The sequence below is a fragment of the Leiobunum rupestre genome, chromosome 1 (genome assembly GCF_980474605.1).
Source record: "Leiobunum rupestre chromosome 1, qqLeiRupe1.1.hap1, whole genome shotgun sequence".
In the NCBI taxonomy this organism is placed as follows: Eukaryota; Metazoa; Arthropoda; class Arachnida; order Opiliones; family Sclerosomatidae; genus Leiobunum; species Leiobunum rupestre.
In genome coordinates this window covers 37655225-37682179 of record NC_143384.1, presented here as the reverse complement: position 1 = coordinate 37682179, position 26955 = coordinate 37655225, and the positions used below count along the sequence as shown (strand labels likewise).

Sequence of the window (26955 nt, the reverse complement as noted above, 5' to 3'; positions counted from 1 at the left end):
ATAACAGTTCCCTTACAAACTATTTACAGATTATAAAATAATGGTTTTGGCAGTCTGTAATATGACTGTCCTGCAGCTAAGTTGCAGCCATGAAATTTTTGTAAGGGTTGGCTTAAAACTTGCCAACCCAGGTTCTCAATTAGTTTCGTGTAACGAAAAGGATGTGTACGAACATTATCAGTTGGAAATAATTGGGCCTAAGATTAAGTTTGTGTGACCAACACGTTGTGGATCATTTTATTTCCATTCACACGGAGAAACTTGGTTTGCGACCCATGTTGGCTCGTGTGAATAAGCCTTAAAAGTTAATTATAACTATTGACATAAGTAACATAATAATAATAAATATGACAATGAACGATATAGGTTATTGATAGTTTGTCGCGGGGTGATTGCGTAAGCGGAAGTTTCGGCAGGGAAAACGCCCCACTCCCTTCATTGGCAAATTAACTGCCTGGTTAGTTTGATGGCCATAAATACGAGCCAAAACGAGTTTATTTCAAAAATACGAAAATTACTCATAATGCAATCAAATGTTCCAATAGACCCTTCTATAAAATACTACTATGTGGTTATTTACTTTTGTGTATAGAGAGGCAGAAGGTTTGGCCCAATTTTTCCATGAACCAGGGAGGTTTAAGAAATGATTATCTGGCAAACCTGCTAACCTAGTTGTCTGGATAAATAAAGGATTTTTGATCAAAATCCTACTAATTTAACGGGTATAGTTTTATACAAACCATTATTAATAGTTAATTAACTATATCTCATTAATTTCTTAAATAGTTCAGTTAAGGACTTACTATATTTTGAAATATACTATCTTCACGTAGGCTACCTTAGCTATATTTTGAAAATCAACTCTATGGGTGACGCTTCAGAAAATACCAATCAAATAGGAATGAGCATAAGCCAAAATTTTAAAACCAAAGAATAAATAAGATAACAAGTCTTACTGAAGTAAAGCTATGTTCTCTTTGTGAAAATATTTGGAATGTTTAGCTAGGAATTTATAGAAAAGTCTATTTGATAATTCCTGGAATATTTTTGGGACATTGAAAGACTAGTAACAACCATAAAGTAACCCATTGAGGAAAAGTGTTGAAGTTTTTTAGCAGCAGCGCTTCACAGAGATCAACAAGAACTCGTATAAAAATCATAAACTGGTTTAATTTATTTAATAACAATAGCTAATTAGAATACATAAAGAAACCACAACGTTGGAATGTACACCATTAAAAACTTTTATTTAACGACAGTTGAAATTAAAAGTCACGTGGCATGTTTCGGCTATCAGCGAGTACGCCGCCGTTATAAAACGCTTACGCAAGAACACATTCACAATAACTAATTACAAGATTGCAATGGATTAATTTGTGACACACTGATACGTAGTGTAAATGGGATTTATATTAAAAACCGAGCGGAATAAACATAAAAAACATATATACAAATATAGCGGAGATATTAAATTAGTGTTGTTAATTTTCCGGAAAAATAAATTGCGGAAAAATTTCCAGAAATCGGAAAAATAAAAAATTTAAACATAAATTACTTTTTAAGGGTTTTTAATGTTTTTAAATTTTTATCGATATAAAATGTCTAATATCAGTAAACATACTACAAAACATTAATAGTAGTAGTTTAAATGAGCGAACGCCCTATGGGGCACCTAATGGGGCACCGTGCCCCATAGAATTAACATTGGGTATCATTTTGACGGTATCTCACCGGGCACCGTGCCGCATAGAATTAACTTATATTGACGGTATTTGATACGTTCGCCGACCGTAAATGAACCACGAGAGAGCGGTGGGCACCGTACCCTGAGAACGGTCTATGGGGCACCAGACACCGTACCCCATTTTGACGGTGTCTATAAAAAAGTACCGGCTCAACATCGATGCGTTCGGCGACCGTAAATGTACTGCGAGAGAACTGTGAGCACCGTATCTCATAGAAAATACATGGAGACCGGGATTTGAATATCGTCCGTGAATTGATTAAACACGTATCGCGCGGAAATAACCTTAAATTCCAAAGCCCGCTTAATCTGCTGTTTCGAACGTGGTGGTATAATCCTAATTGTTTAAGACGTGGTACAAAGTACAATAAAATTTACCATATAAAGGTGAGTTGTTCCCCCAAAGAGCATTCTAATTGTGCATCCCTGAGTCTCTTACACCTCGGAATTCGAATACTAAGAAAATGTAAGTAGAAACGTTTACGCACTAAACTACTTTAAGTGATTTCTAACGATTTCGAGACCCCTTTTAGGAACGTCAGTAAGGTTTTCCCTATTTCTACTACGAAGGGGGTATCGGTAACCCCAGACTGTCATATTCACGTCGGTACTTTGGATGGTAGTGTTGGAATTGCGTTGACGGAAAGCCAGTTCCAGCAACTACGGAGAGCGAGCGATCAAATAACTACGTTCTTGGAAGACGATTCGATCCCAAACTCTTCGTGGTTCTTTGAAGGATCGGAAACGAGACGAGTCGAGATATGCATTTTCCAAACGCGGAAGGGAGTGGACGTGAGAGAAATAATCCTTGGAACTGGGACCAACTACGGAAAGCGCATCTTAACCAAACAGGGCTTTACTGTCACGCAATACCCCTGGAAGACGATGATGGATAAATACGACGAAGTGATGACGTAACCCGGCCACCTGAATTAAGGGCTTCAAAAGTCGCATGTTGACTTAGGCCTAAGGTGGTGCCTTGGGTATTAGCCTAGCTGATTAAAAAAATTAAAAAACGAAGTAAAACGCGTCTTCAATGATATTAAAGGAGCCGTTCTGACCGCGATTACAGACTACGTGAATAAGCAATGCGAAGGTTGCAAAATTGATCATCCCTCACAAAGGCAGCACGATTGTCTGATGATTGATTGGAACTCTCGTTTAGATATACATTTGTTTGACGCGATGGATAAAATTAGTTATTCCGAAATCACTTTAAAACTTGACACGTTTTTAAGTGAGGATTTTCGCGATACTATATTGAATTTTATAATGTGCAACGCTAATAAAATGTTTTATAAAACTGAAGACTTTTGAATTTATCAATAAAAAACTTGAGTATTAGAAACGGGGCTCTTTATTTTGTAGCTCATTTAGAGACATGGAACCAGTAATGAAACATCCGTTCACCGGGCTCGTCGCTGGGCCCACGCAATGTGGAAAGTCCCACTTCATTGCCAAATTAATTAAACATAATAAGTCGTGCATTTCACCTCCACCTCAAAGAATAGTTTGGTGTTATACTGAGTACCAAGAGAAATTATTTAATTCGGTATTGGAGCATAATCCTACCGTAGAGTTTCACGAGGGTTTATTAGACCCAGGCAATTTAAATCCGACGATTAGAAATTTTGTAATTCTCGACGATCTATTATTTGAAATAGCGAATAACAAAGACGTCACAAATTTATTTATACGAGGTTCGCATCATCGTAACACGTCCGTACTGATTTTAATGCAAAATTTGTTTTATCACGGGAAAGAAGTTAGAACTCTCAATTTGAATTCACAGTACCTCGTCATTTTCCGTTCGGCTAGAGACATTTAATAAATAAATGGCCTGAAAAATGATTTGAGTGTCTGAAGACACGTTACGTCGAATGAAAATGCTACTCCTGAAGAGGTTCCCAGTGAAATACCATCCTTGGATAAAGAAATGAAAACGATCCTTGACGATCCCAATATGACCGAATCCGAAAAATTAACGTTATATAATCAAACTTTGCAGCGACACATAATATAATAATAATAATCATCTAGGCTAATACCCAAGGCACCACCTTAGGCCTAAGTCATCAAGCGACTTTTGAAGCCATTAATTTAGGTGGCCGGGTTACAATGCGTAAACCAGTTGAAAAACAACAGACTGTTAAAAACAAAACGTGGTATGAAGAAATTGCGACGTCTATTCCGTCAAGTATGCTTACCGACGCGATATCGTTGTACAATTGGACATTACGTTTTATTTCGTGGAACGAACTCGGTGAAATGACATTTGGAGGATGAGTCGTTTCTGGATCAAACGTAATCGATTTAATTTACGACGCGGTTAGAAAAACCAAGTCAAATTCCGACCCTACGGGATTCAAGAACTTCTACGAAGTATTGCAAAACAATAATGTACCAAAAAAATACATTAAGAATCCTACTAGAATAAGTATTTTAAAATCGTTATCTCTTAACACGACACCACCCAAACAAAATCAGTGGGTGACGATTTGAATGTATTTACCAAATAAACATTTAACACCAGTTTCGAGTATTTATTTCAATCCCATATCTTATAATGGATGGTTGTACGAGAGTTATAGTTGTAAGTATCGTATCCAGATTAACTATATCATTTTCAAAAAATTCAAAACTATTAACCCTCGTTTTAATTATATTAATTTTTGTAATAGTCGAATTATTCGATTTCTTAATATTGTACTACACGACACCCACACGTTGGTGTCCGAGTATCAAAGTTACGTTGAAAAGTGTGGGGGAATTTTTACAAAACCAAGATACCTATACGCTACATAAAAATGCAAAGTGGCGATACAAAATAAATAAAACAATAGTGTACGGCATTGACGATCAATGTCAAGCCGACCTCATTGACCTCCAGAAACTTTCCAGGCTAAACAATGGGTATCGCTATATACTCGCCTGTGTTGATATTTTTAGTAAGTACGCTTACGTCGAACCGGTGAAAAATAAGAAAGGAGAGACTATAGTGAACGCGCTAAAAAAGATATAAGATGGTGAAAGGAAACCAAAGCGAATGCAGAGTGACCATGGGAATGAGTTTGTTTGTAAAGCCGTTCAATCCGAACTAAAATGATATTTTACTGGGGAAAATACTTATAAGTACGTCGACGTGCTTCAAGAATTAGTTAGCGCCTATAATAACAGTTATCACCGAGCAATTAAATGTAAACCCGTCAATGTAAATCCCGAAAATATTTTAAGGCCGCAACTACTACTGTTTTGTCTAAAGATGCCATGTTTCTAGGTTATACTCCAGAAGTCTGTATGACTTTGACTAAAGCGGAACGATCTTACATACTAGTCGAAAAGGGGAATTTGCTATAAGAAAAGTTCGATGTACATTCCTTACATTTCCAAAATCGTTATCTCCGTGTTTGTATGGGAACGGATTTAATTTTAAAGCAAAAATATGTTTTTAAAGTTCGATGTACATTCCTTACATTTCGAAAATCGTTATCTCTGTGTTTGTATGGGAACGGATTTAATTTTAAAGCAAAAATATGTTTTTAAAGTTCGATGTACATTCCTTACATTTCGAAATTGGTTATCTTGGTGTTTCTATGGGATCTATCCGGATTGAAATTTAATTTTTATAGGAACGTGATAGTTAAACGATAAACATTACAAATATGATATAGACTAGGAACAACAAAGTACTTCACATTCGGTTATTATAGTATATCAATTATTGATTAAGATACGACTATCATCGACGTGGCTAAGTAATAATCATAATAAATAAATGGGATTCTACAGGTGATGGGAATTGTAATTTTCCTGGTTTTATCTTGTTATTTAAAATAAAAACCCGATGTAAGAATAATAATTTTCTCGTTTACATACTATTATATGTGTATCGATGCTTAAACTAACTACATTTTCTTAGTATTCGAATTCCGAGGTGTAAGAGACTCAGGGATGTACAATTAGGATGCTCTTTGGGGGAACAACTCACCTTTATAAGGTAAATTTTATTGTAATTTGTACCACGTCTTAAACAATTAGGATTATACCACCACGTTCGAAATAGCAGATTAAGCGGGCTTTGGAAATTAAGGGTATATCAGCGCAATACGCGTTTAAACAATTCACGAACAACATTCAAATCCCGGTCTCCATGTATTTTCTATGAGATACGGTGCTCACAGCTCTCTCGCAGTACAATAACGACCGTCGAACGCATCAAATACCGTCAATATAATTCCCATGTTAATTATTTGCGGCTCGGTGCCCGGTGAGATACCGTCAAAATAATACCCCGTGTTATTTCTATGGGGCATGATGCCCGATACCCCATACAGCGTTCTCGGGGTACGGCGCCCGCTCGCGTACATTTACGGTCGGCGAACGCTTCGATGTTGAGCCGGTATTATTTTTCTAGATGCCGTCAAAATAATACCCCGTGTTAATTCTATGGGGCATCATGCCCGGTGAGTTACCGTCAAAATAATACCCCATGTTATTTATATGGGGCATAATGCCCGATGCGTACATTTACGGTCGGCGAACGCTTCGATGTTGAGCCGGTACTATTTTTCTAGATGCCGTCAAAATAATACCCCGTGTTAATTCTATGGGGCATCATGCCCGGTGAGTTACCGTCAAAATAATACCCCATGTTATTTATATGGGGAATGATGCCCGATGCGTACATTTACGGTCGGTGAACGCTTCGATGTTGAGCCAGTATTATTTTTCTAGATGCCGTCAAAATAATACCCCGTGTTAATTCTATGGGGCATCATGCCCGGTGAGTTACCGTCAAAATAATACCCCATGTTATTTCTATGGGGCATGATGCCCGATACCCCATAGAGCGTTCTCTCATTTGTATACTATTGAGACGAGCTCTCGTATTTAGGAAAAAAAAACTTATGAGCCCGAGACGAGCTCTCGTGATTTTGGTGAAATTATTGTGAGACCGAGACGAGACCAAACAAAACGTTTGGTGAGACTGAGCCCGAGACCAAGTCTTGGTGTGCAGCTATTGCTGTTGTAGGAATATGACAGCGACCGATGGAGGTCGGTTTTTCGGAGGTCACGTGCCGGAAATGGGTAAACGCTTCGTTACAAAACCATCAGTCAGATAGCTCTCATAATTCGAATCTAGGGTTCGGAGCTCTATATTACCTTTGATTTTACCGACTGGTGACACAGGTATTTCTATTTCACAATATATACGCGTCATACCATATAAAAGAATCGTTTTTACAAGTTTTGGAGGAAAATAGTCCACCAGAATCATATATCCTTCTATTCTCAAGATATTTTAACAAAGGGAAATAAAAACTAAAAACCTCAGGGACTCCACTAGGCTGGTTCTCGACTTCCTTTCACTCAAACAAGCCCGCCTAGTTCCTAATTATTCGTCACAAGGTGCCGAGGAAAGTAGTTAGTTTTCGAATGTGCTTTGAATTTATATTTTTTTAACATTGTATTTATCTTTGCCGTGTCCCCTTAGCTTATTACGTAATCACCCAGAACTCAAATTAATAACGTAAAGGCTCGTTCACACGGGCAGTGTTTTCTTGGTTTTCTCTATTTTCTATTTTTACCGCCTTTTCCCTTTGTTCTGACGCATGGGAAAACGACGGTACACACGCCACACCGACAAACTTTGCCGCGTTTTATCGCCGCGAGCGCTTCCAGTAAACGAAAAAACGTATGACTTTTTGAGGCGCGTTTTGCTCGACCAAGCAGCGTCACGTGATAGACGCCAAAATCACTCCTTATATCACGTGACAGCTTAACGCTCACTGATTAGTCGAGCACAAAGTACTTAAAAATACCGGAAAAATAAAATAGAGATATTTCAACATTTTTTCCTCCGTTTTCTCGTTTACCGGCATCGTCGGCGGCGGTAAAATCCGGCTAATTTTGTCCGTGTGTACAGTCGTTTTCCAGTGTGCTAGAACAACGAGAAAAGGTGGTAAAACGAGAAAATAGAGAAAACCAGGAAAACACTGCCCGTCTAACCAGCTTCAGTCAGCTCCCCATCTGATTTAAGTATTCATGGTAAAGTTACCTTAGCGATCCCAGGACGGAATGTAGGGGATTTTTTCTTCACGTCGCTATTCCTAGCGACTAAGCCTACATTAATTTCAATGGTCCATTATTGGTCCTCCTTCTCGCGTAACTTTGTCATTTGGGGTTAGCGAGATTGCTTACGGCGTCCAGGGGGTTAAATGTTAATTTAATATATGTTAAACTACTGAACTGAGAATTGCCAAGGTTAAGTTCGCATTTCAAAAGATACTATTATTAATTAAAAAACTTAAAACATTAAAGGTAACGCTTTCCAAAGTACTACGTCTACTATTTACAAGTCCACTCCGGTGCCGTCACCATGGGGTCTTTTACACGGAAAATATGACCCTCCAATGCAAATTCCCAGTGACGGAATCGTTAAATTAATGAAGTAATACTTATAATGGGTCCATGAGTTCAGCAGTCCAACTGGTCCTTAGCGAGCTGCTTCCTCCACACACACGCAAATTTCCAACGGCACAACCCACAGTGTGTCAGAATTTATAGCCCGGTGTACCTAGTAACAGAGACCATACCACCGGAGGCCTATCATCATAGTGCCCTACGCCAGCGTCCACCTAGCCCGGACAGGTGACAAATCCAGCATGGGTAGTAGTACCCTACTACTGATGGCCGCACCTTTGACGCAAGCCACTCAACCCAGCAGAAGGTGCAGCAATGGGTGGACCAATCCGCACACAGCAGTGGGATTAAGAATGGATGCTGTAGCAACTCCAGCCGACACCCTACCTACACAGGTAAGGAGTCAAACCCTTTGGAGAGAGCTCCTAAAGGGGAACGACGAGCACACAGCAGTCCAAGTAACCCGGCTCAGCCGGCACCGGAGATCTCGGTGTTGTTCCAAAAGGCCGGGAATTCGTTAGTTAAAAGCGCCCATTCGTTAATCGCGGTCAGCCATTCACGGTCGCGACATAACTTTCCCGCGATCACGGTAATATCGACTTCTTGATATAAATGTCGTTAATCAAGCAGAGGAACTGACCACTCTGACCAGTGCGTTCAGACAGTCTGCCTCGTTTTCTTACACGTCCGTCGTTTGGTTCCACCACCACATCACGTGGTCTGGCTTGGCGGGAAACTTAATTTTCCAATCAGGGCACTTGGGCCCCAGATGCGTTTTGCTGGGCCCCAATCTATGAAAATCATAGCGTCAGGACGTTCGCTTTTATAATTCTGATCCAATAAGAAGGATACCTCAAAGGGTCGACCGGAACGTCCCCAATTACTCACTCTTAAAAAAATATATGTCAAACCTGGCGCCTCCAAAACTAAAAATATGACACTTTTAAAATAAAGCACAATAGCGATACAATGTGGAGTTCCTCAGAACTCCGAAAATCGTCCACCCTCAATTCGGAATAATAATGAAACTAGGACAGTTAGAGTAGGGGTTCATGGGATCGCGATGGAATACACGGAAAGGACGAGATAATCGGTTTACCCAAAACAGCCACGGCAAGAAGGGAGAGAGAAGACAACGTGAGGGGAACGTGGGCTACCTGTGGCCACAAAGTCACCTTTGACCCCCCCGAGAGATATGGCTAAGAATACTTTCTTACGGTGGCCCTCGGCAGCAACGGCCAGCGTCGCCGCTAGGGGTCGCTCGAAAGCATCCACGCGTTAGAGAGCTGCAACGGAGCGGAAATTATTCCGTTTCCGCGGACTCCGTTCCGTTCCGCGGCGCTGGAACGGAATCGGAGCTAATTTATAAGAAAGTAGCGTAATGGAACGGAATCGGAGCAAATTTCCGAAAAATCGTTGTAACGGAACGGAATCGGAGCAAATTTCCGAAAAATCGTTGTAACGGAACGGAATCGGAGCAAATTTCCGAAAAAACGTTGTAACGGAACGGAATCGGAGCAAATTTCCGAAAAATCGTTGTAACGGAACGGAATCGGAGCAAATTTCCGAAAAATCGTTGTAACGGAACGGAATCGGAGCAAATTTCCGAAAAATCGTTGTAACGGAACGGAATTGGAGCAAATTTCCGAAAAATCGTTGTAACGGAACGGAATCGGAGCAAATTTCCGAAAAAAAACGTCGTATATTGAAGCATGGACACTGTTTTCATTTCTCTCTTGGGCTGCTGATTGGGTCTCCCACTTTTCCAGACAGTGAGATCATAATCCCCCTTCTTCACCGGCTCGTGGGAAAAATAACTGCAACTGAAGCCTTTTTCTCTACGACTATTTTGCGTACATCAATGCGCAGAATCGCAAAAGGTACAAAGGCCGTTTAGCGAAAAGGGGGATTAATTTGGCGGGGTGACCCAGCTTGCGATAAAGTTTTAGTTTTACATTCAATTCAATAGAAATAATAATTGTTTCTGTAAATTTCTGTATTCAGGAAAATTAAATAATTTTTCCTCATTTTTCAAGACTATAGACTCTTAAACGCGCCTTCCCAATCGCCCGCCATTACCTTACAGTCTACGGGGAGGGTGATGAGAAAACCGGTTTTGGGGGGATGAAATTTCTGCGGTAGAGGGCTGGCTCGTTGGCTGTCTGTACGATAATGGCGGCGCCCAGTAAACGTTTCTAAAAAGAGTGTATACTGAGGGAAGACAAAATATAAAACGGGAGCGGAAACTGAGTATAAATATTAAGTAATATAGACGATTAATGAAACTGAGCGAACGGAAATAATATCGGAGAAACACACGGAGCGGAAACGGACGGAAAATATTGACGATAAATGAAATGGAGCGGAAACGGACGGAAAAAATTGACGATAAATGAAACGGAGCGGAAACGGAGCGGAAACGGACGGAAATAATGGGCTAGAAATAAACCAGAGCTGAAACGGACGGAAATAACGGACGAGAAACAAAGCGGACCGGAAACGGACGGAAATAATAGGCGAGAAACTAAACGGACCGGAAACGGACGGAAACAACGGACGAGAAACAAAGCGGACCGGATACGGATATATGTACCATAACGGGAAACAAAACGGAGCGGAAACGGTATGGTATTTTCGCTGCTCTGCAGCTCTCTACCACGCGTAACCGGGTAAAAGGAAATACCCTTTCTATAAATTAACGTGGCCTTATTGTTTACTGTTTTTTTCTCACTTCTACAATGCTTCCCAAGCTCTCCCACTAAAGAGATCTAGCTACTGAATTCGTCCATAGGTTTGACTGCACAATTTCAAGAACAAGTTGGGCAGTCGTAGCGAATTTATGGAAAGGCCTATTATACGCCCTGGTGGAGGAACACGAACGACAAATTGTGAGCCGCGATTCAGTGTACTCGTTAACGTTTTTACGCGCTTTGATCCGCCAAAGTACTCATTTCACTTTTATGATATATTATAAACATCTAATACTGTAATACTGTAAGAAAATTTTGAGGAAATGGAATAATTGTACGTATTTTGGCATTTGAATAAACCTATTGAAATTACATTGAAACTCGCTATTAAAAACTTTTGGAGTACGTAGTTTGTACATACATTTGAAAAATAAAATGTGTTTTTAGTGACAATTTCTCATAAAATGTGCAATTGGGGACCAATTATCTCCCAAATTCGAATACAATAAAGAAACGACAAACAATCGTTACATAACAAGATTTATTGATATTGAACTAACATCGAAATCGGAAACGACTCTAACTGTTGTTGTTATATCGCCATTTCAGTACTCATTTTCTAAGTTTAAGCCATCCTAATTGACATTTTCCTCCATCACATTGTCCAAAGCCCAACTATAATTGCAAAAGAAGCCTTCAAGGTTGGAAGTAAAAGCTATTTGGGGTTGACAGAATGAGGAAAATGAGACTAACGCATTGCGTCCCGTCCTTTCTGGCGGATTTCTCTTTCTTCTCTCCTCCGCACATCATCGCGCATTGATTCCACTCCTGCGTGAGCATAAATCACATTTTATCCAAAAATATCAGGTAATATATTACGTGAGAATACGTCGATAATATTCAGGTATTTGAAAGCGTTTCTTAATTCTGATACGCGCAAACGTACAAGTGTTAGAAATTGCCTTAAATGAGGAAAATTTACCGCGACTATGTTGAAGATGGCGCCACACAAGTTGTCACAACAGTAGATGGTAATCCCGCTTTTTATTTAATAACGGAGCGCAACGCACGCTCAATAGCACGTTCCAATCTTCAGCATAGTTGTGGTAAAAATCTTCCTTATGGCTTAACCTCATATGTTGTTGGTTTCAAAGCATAGAGCAACCGATTACGACCAGGAATGTTGACGCAAAAATATTGTATTAGGCCTAACTGGGATTTTTTGCGTCACCAATCAGCGTCGATATGTTTTTCCTCTCGTGCAGTAATCGGAATATACAAGTCTGTACCTTCCGCTAGTAATTACGTAACTTATTTCAGATTTGGCATTACCAAAAGCTCTTCTCAGTTACATATGCCTGTTGAAAACCCCAGAATTATTTAGGATTTTTTCCAAAACAATTTGACAAATTATTTAAATAGGGTAGGCAATTTCTTAAAAATCGTCCCAATTTCCTAGAATCTAAATAGTTTCCACTTACACTCCGACATATTTCTTATCATTAAAACCTCTGTAGACCGATTCACAAATTGCTAACAGGAAAACAAACCTCAGAAGTTTGTTTTTACAGCTTTTATTTGTACTAGAGGGCGCCAATTTAAACGTTATGTCCAGAAGGGACAGATTAAGCCACTCTTCGGAAACATGAAGCAACGTCTACAATCCTAAGAGTTTACCTTACATTTTCTATGGGTGCAACCAATATGCCGGGTGTTTATAAAGGCTTCATTGCCGTGAAAGGATCTTCTCCCTCGTTAAATGTGTATCGGTCTATTAGGGTGAAATAACTTCGTATTCTGTACCCACCATTTCGATGGACTTGAGCGTGTTTCCGGTCGCCTGTTGACACTTCTGTACGTCATTGGTGTCGTGGCACATTCCTCCGGCGCATTGCTACCTTCAAAGGGACACAGTGCAAACAAATACCCTCAAAGCCTAAATTTGGGACCTTAAAAGGCCCTATAGTCCTCGTCTGAACCCTATACTGCATCTCAAATTTCAAAATAACCACCTTTACAAACGAAACGACTTTTTATCATAGTCAACTTTACATTCCGATGCCATAATATGTAATTATTTACACGGTGAAAGCGTTTTAATTCGCTATAGGTCTTGGTCGCATTCAAAAACTTGTTACCGATGGAACTATCTCGCAATTTTTACGTGGAAGTTACGCACAGTGCCAAGTACAATAACGCTGTAGAGTGCGAACTACGTAATGAGGCCGGCCATTTTGTAGGAGCCAACGAGGTTTTTATGACCTTTAAGAAAATACGATGTTGCACTTACTTTGTTGTAACCACATTCGGTCCCAACGGGCATAGGAGTCATTGCCCATAAAAGTTTTGTTCCTGTACAATCAGCGTGGCATTTATTGATCCAAGAGGGACTCCCTTTGACTCCATTCTCGTTCGGAAATTTTTCCTGGCACGCCATGGTCGCCGGGCTTAAAGGGCTTTTGGTTGTTGAACTACTGGTGCTGGTGCTGGCGCTAGTGGCTGCGCTGGTGCTGGGGCTGGTGTTGGTGCTGTCGCTAGTGTCGGTGCTATCGCCGGTGTTGGTGCTGGTGCTGTCGCTGTCGCTGGCGGCTGCAGTGGAGCTGGAAGTGTCCGTCACAGTGTCAGCTGTCCCATCCGCGTTGTCTTGTCCTTCAAGAAAGCGGTAGATTCAAAAACCAAAATTCGTTGAATTTACACGTATCAAACAAAATGTATTTTAGAAATTAATTTAAGGCTCAACCGAAATATGGTATAAAGCAAACTGAAAATCTAGAAATCTCGTAAATATCAATCTTACTCTAAAATCTCAAAATCGATAACAGCTTTTAAACACTTGAAATCAGTCTCTATGTAAATCTCTGTTGAAGCCCTCTACAGGTTTGCAAATTATCTACTTATTCTGATTATTATATTTAAGGGAAATGAAAACTGACCATTGGCCAAGGCGAACAAGACGAGGAGAGCGCAGGCTAGAATTGGCTTCATTTTCACAGCGCAGGAGAATCGCAAACGGAATAAATGCTCTTACTCTTAACGCCTCGTTTTTATAGTAAATAAGCTGATACTGTTAATCATTAGTAATCCGACTTTGATTAATAGATTTTTATAAAATTTAAATTGTTTGCGTCATTGAATTTTTGTCCGGGAAACGCCAGTTAACAACCCGTTTCAATTGTCGTGTCAAGCTCAACGTTCCACCATCTGGTGACCGGGCGCGTTATCCACTTACAATTGTCAGTTGTCATCCTTTCATTGTTCGCCAACTAGAGTCGCAAACATCGTTGCTTCATGTGAATAGATATTTAAGTTTGTTAATTTTCGTACACATAATTTCGACTACGCAATACTAAATTTAATACTATTATAAATATACCTTTATTATGTAGATGAGGTGTGCTAAAAATTATTTCGTTGGTTAATGCGTGAAATCTCGACAACTACGCTCACAAAACAAAGTTGAACCAATATTTTAGCTCGTGTGAATAGGCCATAAGATTCTTTGTTGAAAATTTTGAGTTTTTTCCTTGCATTGTGCCCATTCAGGTGGTCCCGGTCGCTGCCACATCCTTAAAGAAAACCACACATTGCGACTGTTATCATAAAAATTGAGGGTTGAAAAAAGAGTTTATATAACCTATTTACACGAACCATCATTTTTGCCCAACTTGGTTAATTGCCTAGTTTAGGTTTAGTCAATATAGGCAATTACCCAGAACACGCTGTGCGATTGCTTAGCGAATTTTACTTATTTCTTGCGCGAAGTAAAGAAGAGTTTTTAAACGCAGGTGTATGTGGCCTTTTATCTCATGTTTTTCGGCTATTCGCGACCGAAAGCTATCGCTACGCCCTCTTTTGGTTGCCTCAAAAACTAGATAGGTAACGTTTGGCAGCCGTAAGGGCTTTTTATGGTACGCAATGACGCGTCTTAGAGGGCTATTAATGAAGTAGAACCTATAAAAGGCTAATATTTGCATTTTATCAGAATTATATATGGTTTTGTGTTTCTTTCATGATGACACTTTTACATAATTTGCAAATAGCAGACCCAAATTCATGGGCGCTACCTCGGAAGATAGTGACCCCGTAGCGCCACCTACACTCGTTTCTAAATGGTAAGATAAGCTATAGACTTTGGTTTTGCGCCGTGGATGCCGCTATCTCCATGAACCATTACTGCTCCCTATTGCGAGAGTAGTTGGAGACTGTAGGAGTGATAGAAGGTTGTGATTTTAGGAACATTTTCCCCAATCCTACATAATCCTACCGCCATTTCGTACTTACCAGATTGTTTAGCTTAATAGATTAAATTAGTTTCTAGTATATTTATAAGGAATATTTACTAAGTATCTCAGATTTCTATATTTCATTGTTATTTTTTGGTTTATTTAAAAACAATTCAGATGCAAGTTATGAAACTATTGTTATTATTATTATTAGCATAAGTGGATAATAAACATAAGTATGGCAAGGAACGAGTTCCGTTAATGATAGTCTGTCGTGGAGCGATTACGAAATAGGAAGTATCCGAGCAGGAAACTCAAACTCGTCCCTTCCTATCTTTCCGTTGGCAAAATAGTTGGTTAGTTTGATGGAGAGAAATACGAGCGTACATGCGTTTAGGTTTCAAATTCGAAAAAAACTAACTTCTGAAATGGAGCCAGTGTTTATAATAGTTATTTTGATCTTCCGATTCAATAATTCATCATTATTTTCCAAAAGTGTGTCTTATTTCCAGTTTTTACTGTCGGCGATTTTCAGGGCTTCCTCCAAATACTAGGAGCAGTTCGCGGAGAGTTTTCAGTCCGACGATTCGTAATGGTTTACGTTGTCATTGGCGAAACAGACTATCATTAAAAGAATTCATTCATGAATAGGAAGTGTCATATTATGAGGGGTGCAACTAGGTGTAAATTTAGAATATTTCCTACTAACTGTGTACGAAAAATTTGAGATTTCAATATTTGAAGGTAAGTCTCGTTCATAACTTGGCAAACAAAAAACACCCCATGTAGCACAAAGAGTCGATTTAAGGTCGGAATTTTTTTCGAAAAGTCGCTTTTAGGTCCTGGTCGAAATGCCGACTGTAAAAGTTAATTCCGCGTATTTAAGTACGCTTTTGATTCCTTTCAAAGTCGGTATGGCGTTCTTACATTTTGGACTATTAAAGGGGCTCCAAGGTTCGGTGGCAAAATGTGTGTAAAGTCAGTAAAGTACGAAATTTAGGGTTGACTCTGCCCGCCTCTGCCGCCGAGTGAGGGGGGGGGAAGGAAAAGCATGCTCAATTTTCTTTTGTTGCCACTGAACTTTGGAGCCCCTTATAGGAGTAACGAATTTCAAATAATAAATAAGTAACAATAATTTTTATTAGTACTTTTTTTCGCGAACCGTGTTGGCCTCGAATGTTTTATAGAAATGTTGGCTCATGTTAACAAGGGCTTAAGTGAAAACTGCGTACTGAATATTTTAAGATCTCAGAATTTTAAAAATCAACGAAATGTTTTGGACCGACATTTCCGTTACGTTACTTACATTGAAAGCACCGACTTCGTGTGCTATTGTACGTCCTTAACGTTTCCAAGAACTTCGTCTGTCGACTAAAGTCCTATTCACACGAGCCAACTTCATCTGTAGACTAAGTCCTATTCGCACGAGCCAACTTCATCTGTAGACTAAAGTTCTATTCACACGAGCCAACTTCATCTGTAGACTAAAGTCCTATTCACACGAGCCAACTTCATCTGTAGACTAAAGTCCTATTCACACGAGCCAACTTCATCTGTAGACTAAAGTCCTATTCACACGAGCCAACTTCATCTGTAGACTAAAGTCCTATTCACACGAACCAACTTCATCTGTAGACTCAAGTCCTATTCACACGAGCCAACTTCATCTGTAGACTAAAGTCCTATTCACACGAGCCCACTTCATCTGTAGACTAAAGTCCTATTCACACGAGCCCACTTCATCTGTAGACTAAAGTCCTATTCACACGAGCCAACTTCGTCTGTAGACTAAAGTCCTATTCACACGAGCCAACTTCGTCTGTAGGCTAAAGTCCTATTCACACGAGCCAACTTTGTTGGTGAACAAAATTTTCGACTGAGTTCGTAAAACAAAGGGTGTTTTCGTTGGAAAAGGTCCATGAAAAGAAGCCAAAATTTATGGCGTTAACCAGCGAAGACAATTACTCGTACAAGTAAAGCCTTCGTGAATTTTATTCTAACAAAACCAGAGTTCAATAAAACAATATATATAGGCTTTAAACGAGAGCCAGTTTCATAGCAGACCTTTGAATCAAACTCTTTATTATCAAATCCTTTACCTTTCTTGTCGCAATAGTAATACACCAATCGAGCATTTATTTATCTTATTAACTTCATTATTAAATAAAAGGTTCTAAGAGTATGTAAAATCTTCCTGGAAAAAATCACGTTTAAAACGTTTTAAATATATTGTGTTTGGTGTAAAACAGTTGTTTTAAACAATTGGTTTAAAACTTGCCAACCCAGATTCTCAATTAGTTTCGTGTAACCAAAAGGGTGTGTACGAACATTATTAGTTTGGAAATAATTGGACCTAAGATTAAGTTTGTGTGACCAACACGTTGTGGATCATTTTATTTCCATTACGTAGTGTAATAAAAAGCATATATAAAAATTTAGCTCAGAGATTAAATTAGTGCTGTTAATTTTCCGCAAAAATAAAATGCGTAAAACTTTCCGGAAATCGGAAAAATAAAAAAATTTAATATAAATTACTTTTTAAGGGTTTTTAATGTTTTTCACTTTTTATCGATATAAAATGTCTAATATCAGTAAACATACTACAAAACAATAATAGTGTTACATTGTTAATCAGTTTAAACTAGTCTAAAGGATTGGTTTTACTTTTAGATTCGAACAAATGAGGCAAAAATTCCACGTCATTTATATTTGCAAACAATATTAGACTAATCATGGTATGAAAACTTTTTTATTTTTTTCGGTAAAATACAGAAAATTTTACGGGAAAATAGGCCTCGGTCATTTTCCGACTTACAACACTAGATTAAATTAAAAAAACACCTCTCCATGGGTTTTATTTCCCGCTGTGTTAAAGAACAATCATAAAGAAAACCACTCGCATAGAGTGGAAGGCCCTATGGAAGCGCCTGAAACATTAATCCTAACGGGATAACTTGTTTTCGAGGCGTGAATAAATATAGTCCGAAGAGCGATGGTGTTGTTTTTACATTTAAAGTATAAAATTACTTTTTTATCCAGACATTACCTTTAGGCAAACTTGTTTATTTTACGCCTCGAAAACAAGATTTTGCGTACGAAAAGTGTTAACAAGTTTCGCTGATAGCCTTCCACTCTATGTGAGTGGCTTACTCTACAATAACAACAGTTCTTATTTATGTTGTCAATGGGGAACTGCTTGTCCTATTATTTTAAAAGATTTGTAACCTGTCAAAGCGAAAATAGCTTTAGAATAAAACAACTTTGAATTGATGGCGATATTCTTTCGCAAATCATATGACAACAATCACCTGTTGTTAAGAACTACTTTTCCAAAAATAAAATTTTGCGCTTCCAACGGCCAACAGTTAAGTTATTTGGGTCGTAATTCTCAGATATCTGAAGGTAAATAGATCATGTTAAACTTTTCTATTCCCCTATCCCAGCATTCTGATCTGAAATTTGATCTGATTCATTATCTCAAGTAAGCGATCCGACTAGTATACACAGGGTGCTTAATTTGGATCACCCCCATGAATTTTGCTCAAAACCTATATATATATACAATACCTAGATAAAACTGCGTTATCTGACCCGAGGAAATAATTACGGTAGATAAGATATCAGATTATCCACATTTATCCTCAAATTTTAGCAGATTAGTTTTTATGGTGAAAATGCAAACCAAATAGACTAAACCTGAAACTAATCTGAATTAATCGTAAACCCACAGATAGAGCAGATTTCAGATTTCTCACTGTTAAATCTAGGAGCAACAAACACAAGGAGAACGCAGCTAGCCTTTAAACACGCTAACGAAGGGTTGTGTACGAATTTCATTGGACGAGCATCACGAGCCTTTACGCTGAACGTTTTACGGGCAGGGGGGGAGACAATTTCCGAATTTTACGCTTCCGACAGCAGCAGGCGCTAAAGCGTCTAGCCAATGAAAAATGCACACAAGAAAATCCACGACTTTTGACGGGTTGCGTTCTCCTTGTGTGGGGTGTTGTGTTTGTTGCTCCTAGGTTAAATTCAATTCCTGCAGATACTTTTACTTATATTTATTTTAATTTGCTTTCCACAACATTATACAGGGTGTTTGAATATTATCGCCCTGGGCATTTAGCTCGAAAACTATATTACCTAGAAACGTTAAATTTTCAGGATGTTAACTATCGGGGAAGGTCGTTGTTATTTGTACATTTTAGCAAAATCGTGACTTTTTCACGGTTTTGGATTTTTTTTAACGATAGGTGGTAGACGAAAAGTGTGAAGAAGTTGTAGAGCACAATTGAAAACCTGAAATTGGTTTGGTCGGAATAGGTCAATTGTCACCGAGATATTAGGTCATGAAAAATAACAAGTTGGTAGCCTTAGCCTTAGTCTTTTCACAACTAAATTGTAATGTTTGTATGTCTGTTAATAATGAACTTTTATAAACTAATTTGTTTTATTGGTAATTAATTTTGAGAGACTAAAAATTTCCGAAAGTGCTTCAAAATTTACAAATGTACCAGTCTAAATGAGGTTAAATAATTCCACCATCCACTGTTATACACGTTCATGCGCGATACTGCATATTTTGAAATGAGCCACGGACGATGGCTGGAGTTACGAGTCGAAACACTGCAATAATTCTCTGGCGCAAGTCTTCTTCGCTAGTGACTGGCGTCTTAGAAACCAAAGGTGTGGGATGTCGATCAAAGGTACATGTTCTGCAGCTTCATTCTGATAGACCTCCGGCGCGGTGGTGTGGTTTAAATCTTACCGGTACACCGGGCTATAAATTCTGACACATGTAGGAAGGCCAAGTAGTTCTCCCTATTAAACCAATTCGGTAGAAAAAAAATGTCCAATAACGCGATCTCCAAGTAGACCAGCTCCGACGTTGAAGCGAAATTGGACCTGATTGTGGTGAGGAATTCCCCCGTGCGGGTTTTCATCGCTCCACATGGGGTTGTTCGGTCTGTGAAATGTGCCGTCTCCCGAGAATAAGCACTCATTGGACACGAGGAGCAAACGGAAGAATTTCCATTTGCATCGGCCATGGTACTGAAACCGTTGCAAAAGTCCAATCTAAGTCGCCAGTCACCATCGTGAAGTGCTTGCTGGAGCGTGGCACGGTGTGGATGAAAGTTATGGTGGTCAAGGACACTCCCAATCGGAGCTTGCCGTTCTTATACTTGCTCGAGGGAAGGTGACTAAGTAGGCGATGACTGTTACTTCCATATTAAAGTTATGATGTCCCCGTCCGCGGAATCTGGGATTCACGTTGCCATCATCTTAAAATTCACAAACAGCACGGAGAATAGTGTGGTGATCTGGTCGACTCTCAGGATAGAACATTTGAAATATCTGACTTACTAGACGCGCGTTTTGATGACCATCACCGTAGTTTTACTGAGACGCTTTTTAGTTTCTTCTTCAGACTTTGTTTCCTCTCTTCCAAATATTGGTTATTTCTTTTTAATGTTCCAATCAAGCTTTCGGGATCCCCACAGTGGTAAGTATGATCATAAGCGTATAATATTGTTACATAAGTGTGACACTTCCTATTCTTCACATGCAAAAGCTTTACTGAGAGCTATTCACAAGACAGACCGCATTACGGGCTTCGTCGCTGTTTTGAGTCCGCTTGCTCCCGCGTCACACGTAGCCTTTGACAGCGCCTCGCTAGGGGGATATTTTCTTTTGTGATGACGTCACTTCGTTACTAGTTCTCAGTAAAATATTCCCCAAAGTGACAAACTTATGGAACAATATTATAGACTTATGGTATGATCCAACTAAAGTAATATTTTTAAAATTAGTAAAAAAGGTCTTGAAGCCATATTTTAGAATTTGCACTATTGTCATAATTTACCCAAAATGTACTGTACTTCATCGGAGTATTGAAAGTGGAAGTGTTTTCTTGATTCAAAATTGATATACAATCTTCCGTAAGTTATTTTGATTCTCTGAATGTTTAGTTAATTGAAAAATGCACACAAATATATACCGGTACTGTATTCTTTTCAATATCAGATTCATGAAAACTAGTTTAAAACTATCCACGCAAACCGATACCGAATGAGTTTCTATCAGGTTATCATCTCAAGTCTGAGAACTTTACTCAACCGATTGCTCGGTCAAATTTAAATCTTCACTACAGCTTGATACCGTAACCGACTCGTTCCATTGAATATTTCCATATTCCGAGGGGCTGATCACTCCCCGTAATCGGTGTACAAGCCTGCAGCTTTGACTGCACTAGAATGATTACGAAAGTGAGTACAGATTTAGCACTACCAAAGGCTGTACTCATTTTCATATTTATGTAATCGGTGTACAGATTTTCAAAGAGTGGTTAGCCCCTCGCCATATTCGCGTCTAAAAAATGGTCACTACAAACATAATCGAACTCTGATGGATGCCACTTTTGACCATTTTAGCACTTGTTAGCACCAAACCTTCTTTGCGTCTCTTTTAAGCCTACGTCGAATTTCGCGCTCACATATAGAGCCACATAGTTGTATAATAGTTCTACTGATATCCGCTGTTTTCGAGGACAGCCACACTTCCGACATTGTACTGTTGAGTGCCTAAAGGTCGAATTCAATCTATTGTCGGGACCTTTGGCTGAAATTATGACCACGGTATCAATGAAAACCAACAAAAATGAAGCAGGAAAAGTTACAGATTTTACTGTAAAAAACCCAGAATAAAAGCACAAACAGAAACAGTAAAATACAGAATTCTGAAACCATAAAAAAACAGTATAAGGTATAATGTACATTTGGTTGAAATTTAACCGAACGTTTTTTGTAATAGCGGATAATGAGATATCAGTTCATTTTAAAATAAATTTCTTACTGAAATTTTAGGCATCATGTGCTGCCAGAAAACTTGTTTTTCTGTCAGTGAAAAACAGTAAAATGTACAGATGTTTCTGTAAAAGATTTACTGGTGGTTTTTACCGGTAAATTTATAATTATTTCTGTAAAAAATACATACAATCATACACCGATGACAACTGTAGAATCAATTTACAGAAATGGGTCTGTTTTTTGGAATATTGATATGTAAAATTTACAGAAAGGTTCTGAAGTACCGACAGACAAATACATTGCAACGGGCAAGGCGAGCTTGCTACAAAAGGTGGAATTTATTATGTGTAATAAGTTTACAATGATTCATCCAAATGATGATACGACAATACGTTGTTTTGAAAGTTCACAAATACGATAAAATCTGAAATTTCATAAAAAAATAATTTAGTTCTAAATAATAGCATAAGTTACGAGGATATTTGTCAACACGGTTGCCAATGATTGTCTTAAGAGATGATTTTTAACAATTGATTAAAAAATCTATAATTTAGGCACTATTTTTAAATATTATTAGTAGGAATGAAGGTGGAAATCACTAACCTTAGTTACAAACCGGGCAAATCGACTTGCACGTTTTTAACATTCATTTAAATCGAAGATATTAAAAATGATACCGATATAGTTTCGAAAATATGTTTTTCACCATGTATAAAAAGTATATTTTCTAAACTTGAAGTAATGATTTTAAAAATTTTAACTACCTGAGTGACTTGGTTTTGGAACTAAGAACAAATACTCGTAAGTCAATTAAGTTGGTTTTGGAACTAAGCTAGAGAGGAATTTAAATCCTGAACTTAAGCTATAACACCGTATACCCGCCATGTTAAGAAGATATTTTTGTTTCGTAATTTTTCGACTGTTTACTCATCGTAAGCAAAAAGAACCATGTTAATTTACTTAGAAACACCAACGAATTTCTATATTCAGTCTAATTTTAAGGCCTATTCAAACACATTAATTTTGTGGACAACTGTTTTGGTGAGCACAGATTTCGAATCGAGTTCCCAAAAACGCGTTGCGTTAACCGGCGAAGACAATTAATTTTCTTTAAAAATACCTCTTAAAATATATGTCAATTTACATTAATTAAGGTATTTAATATTAATATTAGCATTTAGTTTTGTGTTATCAAAAGGATGTGTCCAAGAATTATTAGGTTTAAATCCTTGGACCTAAGACTCGGTCGCAAAAACCGGCCTTTCTTTTAACTTGTAGCACTTCATAAAACGAGTACACCGATTACATATGTACGTAATTGAGTACAGCCTTTGCTAATGCTAAATCTGTAATCACTTACTTACCCCCAAACCCCGCCCTTAAATGCGCCCTTGCCTTGTACACCTAACAGGTCATTGATCAGCCCCTCGCTTCAAACAAATTGAACAATTACAGCGTTTCTGTGGTCGAAATGTTGTGGAAATGTTTTACGACCCGGGTTGACCCCTAGCTGGGTTACGCGAAATGTCTTAGCTTACATCCCTTTTGTATAAAGGTCAATTAGGCATTTACGGTCACAAGAAGTAAGTTAACAACCTGTAATTCCCATGTGACAAATTTCAAACTGACGCTTTCCGCAAGATCTTCGTTCAATTTTGTAAACCTATCTTAATATCTCAAAAACAGTCGTATTTAGCGATGTGCAAAATGCCAACCTACCTCGATAATGGCCGCTAGCGAAGACACCGCTATTAAAGAGATGAATAGCACGAACGGAGCTCGGAGCTGGCCGATTGAAATGGATTCAGTGTCTTCCGTTGCCCTTCCCCAAGTCAAGTACTTCAAGCGAAAACGGTACTCCATGTCCAGGTAACGGAGCGCTTGGTTTTCATAAAATGGGAAAAACCTAGAATAGTAAAACGACGGCTGTTCTTAATCAAACAATCAATGCAATTTAGCGATAGCCTCTGCTGCGTATGCCTATATTACCAAGACGACCAAATGCTTTGGGACAATGATATTGTAAGTTAAGTTAGAAGAAACCACCTATGGACTGTGCGAAGTGTGATAAAATACGCGAAAAAGTAGATTAGTCCATAATTAAAAGGGATAATATAGCTAAATCCTAAACAAATTTGAAAAATTTAAAAACTTACTAATAACTCGTACCAATAGGTCTTCGGGCAAACATAAAACGTGAATCTCTGATCAAATAGATCTTCGAGTAATAAACTACATAATGGTATTGTAGTTCTTCTGGGCCTCCATCGGTGGCAATTTTGCGCTATTTATAGTTTGCTACTATGGTACCTATGAAAGTAAAGTTCCGTCCCGAAATGGGTTAACGCTATGCACTCTTTTTCGAGGTATTTCCCTGGGGCATCCATGTTTGGTTTCCCCTCTTTCAGCCCCATCCTCCATTACGGATACCCAAAGAGTGTATGCTAGACTCCCCGCTGAGGACAGACGCAATGGCCGACGAGCGGGAGGCAAGTAAGAGGGGTCAAATAAAGGCGCCAAAAAGAGTGAATTACGTGAAAACTATTCGCCAGTCCGGAACCGTTCAAAGAAATATTGAAGAAGGCCCTTCGTGTAAAGCTCAAGACACGGTTTTAGATCCAATGCCTGAAGCTGATGAAGTAGATAAATTACTGCAAAAAATAACGCCCATCAAGATAATTTAATTAGGTAGAACTGTATCTGCTGAAGTTCATTTAGTAATCTTAGAGTTATGGATCTCAAACAGTAGCGGCACCAGGATTTTGGGGAGGTAGGCCAACCATTTAATTTTTTTAAGCAAGTGGTGAAATGTTTGGGTAAAATTGGTACGCGACGAAACAATTAGAATTAATTATGAATTTAAACATTACTAAAAACAGATTGTTTGTTGATAATTTTTTGTGCACCGATAGCACTTAACAAATGAGTGGTTATTTACTTATTTCTACGACTGAATTCCAGTCTATCAATTTACGTTCATTCTTTCGGTACTTCGCATGTACATCCCTTACATTAGAACTTACATCTTTACGAAAATGAATGTACGTAGGTACACTAATGACGTAAGTAAAGTAAGTTTAAGAACCATTTATTTGGAAAGATAAAATTAAAGATACAATTTGGATATAGTAGCGCTCGTGAAAAATTAAAACTAAAAAATAAACTACTGTTAAAGAAAAGTGACTCGTACCTTTGAAAGGAATAAAAACAGCAGTGTCGTTAAGCGAATCACTCGCGTTGAATATTGAAAAATTAATAAATAAATAAATTATTTCGCCAACGAATTAGATAATTTTTTTATATTAAATATTTTAAAGGCCCATATATTACATTTTGGAGGCCCCTTAAGACGACTTTTGGAGGCCCCTACCAAAATTTCTAGTAGGCTGGCGCCGCTACTGATCTCAAAGACATATTCCAGGCATTTCCGTAAAATTGATTCTTCTTCAGTCCCTGAAGAAGTGACAACTGAAAAAAAATAAATAAAGAAAGAGCGTTAAATTTATAAATTTTAAATAATTCCAAACATCTTTCCATTGGGTTGTGCTTTATCTACAAAAACAACTTCAGCTTGCGAAACAGGCAAAGAAACGCCGAGATTTGAAGCTTTCATCTTTAAAACATGCACTTCATCAAATGAAGAAGCAAAATCTTCTAGTAGAAGAACAATTTCTGAATATTGAAGATAAATTTGGTACAGCTTCAACTGAATTGTTTAAATTTCTTAGAAAAGCTGGATTGGAAAGTACAAAAATTTACAATACCCTCAGTTAATTCGTAGCTTTGCCACGACTGTCCATTTTTATTCTCCAAAGGCGTAAGTATTTTTAAGGAGGCACCTTTGCTTACCATATCCAAACACACAATGAGAATGGACACACAAAATTGATGGTTAACCTGGCTTAACTGCTGAAAGCTTTGATTTCATTAAAAATGAGGTTATCAAATCAGAACAACCAATATTAATAAAGATATCTTTGGATGAAATGTCCATCAAGAAACATTGGCTTGAAGATAGAAATTTGGGTGATGAGTCAGTTAGATGCAACATATATTTTTCCAAATTTAACTGAACATAAGTATGATGACGAATATAGAAAAATATAATCAAAATTTATGTAGAGACAGCAATATTCAACTAATGAAAGAAGTTGTTTGGAAGAAACTCACCAAGCTCATCCTATTTCATGGGCAATAACAGCAGCTACAATGGCAAATCCTTAGGACTACTTATACAAATTTTAGTTATTTCTTCAATCAATAACATCTAAGAAATATCTCAAAATTTAATTCATATATTGAAAAAGAAATATCATATTTACATAGATAGATCCTCCCGAACAATAATCTGGCCACACTTGCTTTGTTTACATCTGCGGACCTACCCAGCTGATTGCCTTAAATGCTTATTGAGGTTCATTTTTCCGCGCATCGGTAGCGCCAAGTAACCTTGGACCAATCACGTCCGCGTGGGTCAGCACTGACTTTCCATCTCCACGTATTTAATAAGACCTCTACTTCTTTCTATCTCTATGATTGTGCCCCGTTTTTTGCGCTTGCACAGATATAGGTTAACATTTTCTCGCCGCAAGAGCGCTATTAGCACTGTTTTCCTGGTGTTAATTAATTACCACAAGCTGCCATAGACTGCAGCATTTCAGTTACCTATGATATTTCTATGATCTCAACGCATGAGAAGTGACTCCCGAGTTTTCACCAAGTGCCTCAAGCCGGGATCGAACCATAGCCACCCGCCACTAGCTTTTAGTAGCTTTAAAGCAAGTGGCCACTCACGGTGATTGAATCGTTTATAAATGGGTCAATAACTTAAATTACAGCAATTACAAAGAATATTTTTACACGGGATATATAATTTAAGTTAAAGTTCACTAAATAAAGTAAAAGTTGTTTAACTATAATAACCTACAATGGCTCTCTGATGACGTTATAATTTGGCTATTTTCAATTTTAACTTCCTTTGCCATTAATAGATGGCACCACGATCTCCAGTAAAGTTGCGTTTTTCGAAGAATTGGATAGATTCATGGCCATCTATAATAACTGAGGCC

The 26955-nt window shown here is 38.3% G+C and overlaps 1 protein-coding gene across 1 annotated transcript; it reads right to left on the bottom strand.

The window, feature by feature from the left end:
• Nucleotides 1–11384: 11384 nt before the first annotated feature.
• On the bottom strand, nt 11385–13900 carry LOC149962297 (uncharacterized). The gene is made up of 5 exons (XM_090168394.1): nt 13791–13900; nt 13148–13506; nt 12665–12751; nt 11611–11685; nt 11385–11532 (listed from the first exon to the last, which is right to left on the bottom strand). The coding sequence occupies exons 1-5, from the start codon at nt 13840–13842 to the stop codon at nt 11470–11472; spliced, it is 636 nt and encodes a 211-aa protein (XP_090024520.1). The 5' UTR covers nt 13843–13900; the 3' UTR covers nt 11385–11469.
• Between the last annotated feature and the right edge of the window lie 13055 nt (nt 13901–26955).

Excerpts from the sequence above, each read along its gene's own strand:
- LOC149962297 (XM_090168394.1), bottom strand. The coding sequence starts at position 13,842 with ATGAAGCCAATTCTAGCCTGCGCTCTCCTCGTCTTGTTCGCCTTGGCC. Across the intron at positions 13,507-13,790 it reads CTTGTTCGCCTTGGCCAATG|GACAAGACAACGCGGATGGG; the intron begins GTCAGTTTTCAT and ends GCTTTCTTGAAG. Across the intron at positions 11,533-11,610 it reads GAAAGGACGGGACGCAATGC|TTGGGCTTTGGACAATGTGA; the intron begins GTTAGTCTCATT and ends TTGCAATTATAG.